The sequence below is a fragment of the Scomber scombrus genome, chromosome 21 (assembly GCF_963691925.1).
Source record: "Scomber scombrus chromosome 21, fScoSco1.1, whole genome shotgun sequence".
NCBI lineage: Eukaryota > Metazoa > Chordata > Actinopteri > Scombriformes > Scombridae > Scomber > Scomber scombrus.
In genome coordinates, this window is record NC_084990.1 from 4,295,726 (window position 1) to 4,301,725 (window position 6,000).

The 6,000-nt window shown below is 38.6% G+C and overlaps 1 protein-coding gene across 1 annotated transcript in view; it reads right to left on the reverse strand.

Annotated features, from left to right (window-relative positions):
• The window catches only part of dnah9 (dynein, axonemal, heavy chain 9), a 160,630-nt gene extending 155,033 nt beyond the window's left edge, over positions 1–5,597 (reverse strand). The window contains exons 1-5 of the mRNA XM_062443156.1: positions 5,247–5,597; positions 2,715–2,911; positions 2,457–2,615; positions 1,124–1,254; positions 739–950 (exon numbers count right to left, since the gene is read on the reverse strand). Of these exons, the coding sequence (XP_062299140.1) occupies positions 739–950; positions 1,124–1,254; positions 2,457–2,615; positions 2,715–2,911; positions 5,247–5,597 (1,050 nt within the window). The remainder of the gene's footprint in view (positions 1–738; positions 951–1,123; positions 1,255–2,456; positions 2,616–2,714; positions 2,912–5,246) is intronic.
• Between the last annotated feature and the right edge of the window lie 403 nt (positions 5,598–6,000).

Here is a 6,000-nt window from a genome sequence, read left to right on the forward strand (position 1 = left end):
AAAGTTGTTCAGGAATATGCACCACAAAAGTGAAGATCATGTATCAAAATCTAGTTTCAATACTCCTGCGGTTTCAGTTGATTTTATGCTAACATGGTGAATACTCCATCAGGAAGAAATATTGCAGATATTACAAACTGACACACAGGAAGCACAGTATGCTAGAACAGGGTTAGAGACCAGCTCCGTTGGTCTCTGGGGCTCCGAGCAAAATAAATTGAAGCTGCCATGTGCGCTGTACCTGATGGGTACTTAAAGGCAACAGGATGCATACACAATAGGAAAAGACACATTTTTGAATTGGAGCCCACAGCTCAATTTCGCCTTGGGCTCCCCTAGTGGGTTAATTCAGCTCTGGTGGTTGGCAGGTCTTTCCTGGGAAAAATGTTCAGGTGCTGCATACATTTCTGGCAGCAAAAACAGAGTTTTGTTTCCAAAAAACTAAACACAAAGGAACTGCACAATAGACAATGTGATAACATGAACAGTGAAAGCCATCATGGCTGAACAAACAAAGAAAAGAATTCCACCCACAGACAGTAAAACCTTATCAACAGAAAAGCTAAGAAAAAACAAAACAAAACACACACCCACTCTGTAGTGACAGGTGATATCTGACAAATGCAGTCCAGAAACACAACAGTAATGACTACTTAGCAGCAAAAAAACTACATATAAGTAAAAAAAGAGCAGGCTGTATGGATCGTCACTTTAACCAGAGAAGAAACTGCATTTGACCTGCTGTATGAGGAGGTTGCAGGTCTCCTGCAGCAGAACGATGAGGCGTGCTGGGGAGTTGTAGTATTTGGAGTTGGCCCACACCAGACACACTGTGTGCATCAAAGGGCCAATCTGACCCCTGACATCAGAAAACTCTGCAGTCTCCATGTCCTCAAACAGGCGCTGCAGGGGCCTCAAGTAGGTGCAGATGTCCTTTGCCTCTTCCAAAGCTGGTGAGTGAAGATTTGATCAAATTCCATTCAGTAAACTCAATACCACATGTGCAAAAGTGAAGATAAGTCATCTTAAATCACATTTCAGCCCCTTCAATCAATGTGCTACACCTCAGAAAGCAGACCTCATTATGTTTTGCTCTTTTGTCGGGTGCAGCTTGTGTCATTACCTGCAAGTACATCCTGTAAGATGTTACTAAAAGCAGGGGAATAGCTGCTCTCCACAGCCTCCAACAGCATCTCCATCTTTTTCACCTTGGAGGATTTTAACTGGGAGTGGATGCACTCCAGATCTGCATATCTTCAAGTAGAAAAGAGATGAAAAGCAAATGGTTTTGGTCTCATTTATAGAAGGCCAGTGGATTGGGTTTGACCAACTGTACATAAATCAGTTTCTAAGGTTGTGCTTTCATTTTCAAACTAGTGATTTACTACATCTGGTCACGCCATCGAAATGACTTAACTAACATAAACATCAATAACGTGTACATTGGTTACTAGAAAACATCTGTAGCTCAATCCAGGCACAAGAAATCAATATAATAATAATATAATATATAATATAAATCACTGTACTGTACTATCACAAGTTTTTAGGGGCTAGACGATATATCAAACCGTACAACCAATATTTTACAAATGTTGGTATTAAGTTTTGTGAGTTAGTAGGTTTCAGAGTTAGTAGTATTAATGTAGTTTACAGTGAAAAGAAATATCCAAATATATTAATAAATGCTATTTTGTTTAGGCTGTGTCCATTGTGAAATATTTGAGAGCACTATATGGTGGATAGACATGGACATTCTAATAAAATAGTGAATAAAACTAGTGATTTTTGGGCACATTCCAATAATAACAATTTAGTATAAGATTTTGTAACTGGGAGTACATTGTGTTATTTTAATATCTGAGTTTACATCATTATTTAACAGCATTTTGACAGTGCCAAGTCAGATATGCTGACCATTTACCATAATGGCAACATATTTTTACTCTACAGCCTAACAGGGGCATATATTAGCTGCTAATATATACTAATGATCTTACTTTTGTAAGCTCTGTTAGCTTAGCAGCAGTTCTTACTTGCAGTTAGTGGGTTTTAATGATTGTATTTAACAACTAGTTCATCTCTATGCAAAGGGTTTGTGTGGAGCAACTCTTTTAATTTACTAATGTGTAACTCTCTGCTAACTTTACAGCTAGGCTTTGAATTTATGAGAAGCAGTACAAAGGAAAAACAAATAATAAAAGTAGAAGCTATTGGCCTCATAAGATATAATTCTGCTAGAACAACAAAGGAATAAAGACAGCACTGGGCTACAAATTACATTTTTCACTTGATAGCACAGGTGTTCTGAAACTCAAATAATTAGTAGCTCCAGCAAAATCTTAGAAAACAATTCAACTTTAAGGTCCTTTAGGGACACGAGTTCATTTTACGAAATCACGACACACAGAAGTTGCCAGTGGATATTCACTGTATGAAGAAACAGAGCCGCTGACCTGCTCTGCCAGAAAAGCAGCTCTGTCTGTGGTGAGGGGTTTTTGCCTTCCAGCAAAGCTTCGGAAGAGTCTTTCTTCAGGACAGCGCGGATCTGATGGCTCCACTCAATCACTGCCCCCTCCAAGGAGTGGATGATGCTCTTATCCACCGTTTCCCCCCTGTGGAGGTTCACAAGTAAACCATTTTTTTTTTTTTTAAGTAGCAGTTGGACAAATGATGCACTGACACACATGTTTATATCCCTGGTGTTTGTCTACCTTTTGTCTGTCTCCAGGGCAGCTTGCTCCACTTTCTCAGAGCCTGCAGGGAGAGGCAGCAGAGTCTTGCCTTGGACTTGGCCTGACACCACAAACACATTAGTCTTGAGGGAGTGGACGTGGCGCCTGATGTCCTTAGACACAACCTGTGGCCATTGAGTGTGGTTCTTACTGTTGGACAGCAGCGGGGCCACAACCTAAAAGAGTGTAAAGATTTATTTCAGTATGGAAATATGATTGCTTTGGAGTAAATATTTGATGTTTCCAGTTGTGGGAAAAGAAGGCAAATCATTTAAAAAATTAAACCTAGTTCCAATAAAAGTCTTGCATTCATAATTTGACTAGTTTCTTATTTTAGGTAAAACGAGCGATCAACGAAATGTACTTAAAGTATTGAACACGAAAGTACTCATTATGCTGCATGGCCAATGTCGGGGATATATATTATTAAATGTGCATTTTAATTATGGATACATTACCGTATAAGCAGCTATTTAATGTTGTAGCTAAATGTAGCTAAGCTTATGTTGGGTCGTTTAATCTATAAAACTATCGTCGTATTTTAGAAACTCATATTTTTATTTTTCATTTTTTTAAGTAAAATGCACAAAGTAACTGCAGCTGTGAGATAGACACAGTCAAAGCTGGATTACCAACCAGGCAAATTGAGCAACTGCCCTGGGGCTGCCCAAACCCCCCAAAGGGTGTGAAGGCTCCATGTCAGTGTGTGGTAATTAGTTTTTTAGTAATGTAGTAACTTGCAAGTTTGCTTAATACTGTATGCTCTACAAAATCACATTAAAACATCAAAATGATAGGTGCCTTGAGGAAACACCTGCATTATCATTTACTCTTGAGGCCTCATCTTGTAGAAGCATGCAGATTTTAAATCTACATTAACAACCTTACTGGTGCATTTTACTGAACAAATGTGTGCTTAACTTACAAACCAGTGGTGGATGGAGTATTACATTTGGCTTAATTAAAAGTAGCAATACCACAATCTAAAATATATTCCAATACAAGAAGGTAAAGGTACAGAAGTATTATCAACCAAGTACTACTATCAAAATATCAAAAGCAAAATTAAAAGTAAAGGTATGCCTAAATATTAGAGAGAAGATAAGTACTAAGTGTATCATTAATGTAGGCCTAATATAATGCATACATTCATTTATTGTTTTATTATTACTGATACTTTATGACCACTAAAGGTGCAGCAGTACCTTTGCCTTTTAAGTGTGTCCCTCTTTTGTTTGTAATAGCACAACAATATTTTACATTATGTCTTTGGTTAAGAAAATGTAATGATACTGCAATATAAAAACACTTCACAATGTCACTTAGGAAAATGTAGGATTATACCGTATAAAGTATATTATTGGACTCTTTTATAGTATAGGATATTGGACTCTTATATAGTAGTAGCCTAGATATAGCATATATATTGTTTTAGTCTGTTGAAGTGGCTAATTTGAACCAATTTGAACTAGTTTAAATACTGTTTTGGGTAGTCTAATCTGTATCATTGCATCATATTTTATAAGAGGATCATATGTTTTTATGTAGATTCTCTAGTAGTAGCTGTCAAATAAATGTAGTTGAATAGAGCATGAAATGGAACACTTTAAATACATGTATTTCTAATTGCTTACAGTAGCTACTTGAGTAAATGTACTACTTAGGATGGATTAGGGTAATGTGGGACACTGACTAATGTGGGACAACTAGACTCCAGTGCACTTATCACTTTTTCTATTCAGTTATTTTAAAGCTAACTAGTATATGCAAACTGTGTACGTTATATTGTGTAACATTAAACATGTGAACATACAGGCTACTAGTTTTTTAAAAAACCTTTCTGATGTGAAAGCAAAAAAAAAAAAAAAACCCATAGAGGCAGAAAGTTCAGAATCAGAGTGGTGTATTTCTAAGCATAAAAAATAACGTCCCACATTACAAAATCTACAAATTCTGAAATTATTTGACACAAGGAACATCATAATATATTTGCCATTTTCCTTTTCGGTACAATATCTAAAAACTGCCTTCTGATTAAACAAGGAAACATCTCAGGGATTACATAATGATATTAGGTGTTGATATAATGTATTGGATTCATATTTAAATATGGCGAACAAGTCAGAATTGCAAAAAGTGTCCCACATTACCCTGATCCATCCTACTACTTAGTTACATTCCACCTGCTGTAAAGTGGAACATCCTATAGCTCATTTTAGTCTCAGCGGCCCCTACAGTGGGTGAGAGGGGCCCTGGATGCTGTGAGGTTTAAAGTTCAGTGTTTGGACTACAGGTATAATGAAGTATGACATCCTCAAGTAGAATACCTCAAAACTTTCTCAAGTTTAGTAGACAACTTGAGTAAATTCACCCTACTTTGTCACATTAGACCAGTTGATGTAATAGTGGGCTTTTTGGGCAGCTGGATATCATTTCATTTCAAAAGCAGTGAATAAAGCAAACAATCATTTCATGCATGTAATGATTAACACATTGTGCTCAGCTGCTCACCTCCTCAACTAGAGCAGAAAACTGATCCAGTGGAGCGTAAGACAAATCCCCGCAGAACAAGTTGTCCTTCATGGAGTTTGGACTCAGCGCAGTTTGTCTTCGTTTCACAAAGTACACCGCTTTGTTTTTGGCGGTGGTGTTGAAGGCAGCTGCGGGCTGTAGGAGTCCAGCAGCGGTCACACACACCAGCAGAGTCCGCTGCTCTGGTTTGTCCAGAAACTCCTGCAGGACCCGCATGTTGTCCTCGCTGGACACGCATTTCTGCCATCGGTCCTGTTTGAGTTTCAGAGTCCTCAGCACGTAATCCGCTATAAAGTCCAGTCTCTTGTCCTCAGCAGGTGGGTCCTCCATGTCTGCAGGGTGATCTGTTGTCCCGGCTCGCACCAGGACACAGCGGATGGATTGATTGTGTCTCTGCCTCCATAGTAACGCTGTGTTTGCATTAATGAGGCCGTTGCTGAGGGGACATGAGCGACCTGGAGCTGACCCAGGACCAGGACATCCCTCTGTCCCCCGCGTCCACACACTTGACTGACTCACACCTATTGTTCCTTTTAAAGCCTTTTGTTTGTTGTTTGAGTTTCAGGGAAAAGTGTTTGTCAAAGTGTGCTGCAGTCTAAGCCATATAATTAAAGTAATAATGTGGGAGCATTGTATGTTAAACTGCAGTAAAGTTAACACACACACACACACACACACACACACACACACACACACACACACACACACACACACACACACACACACACACACA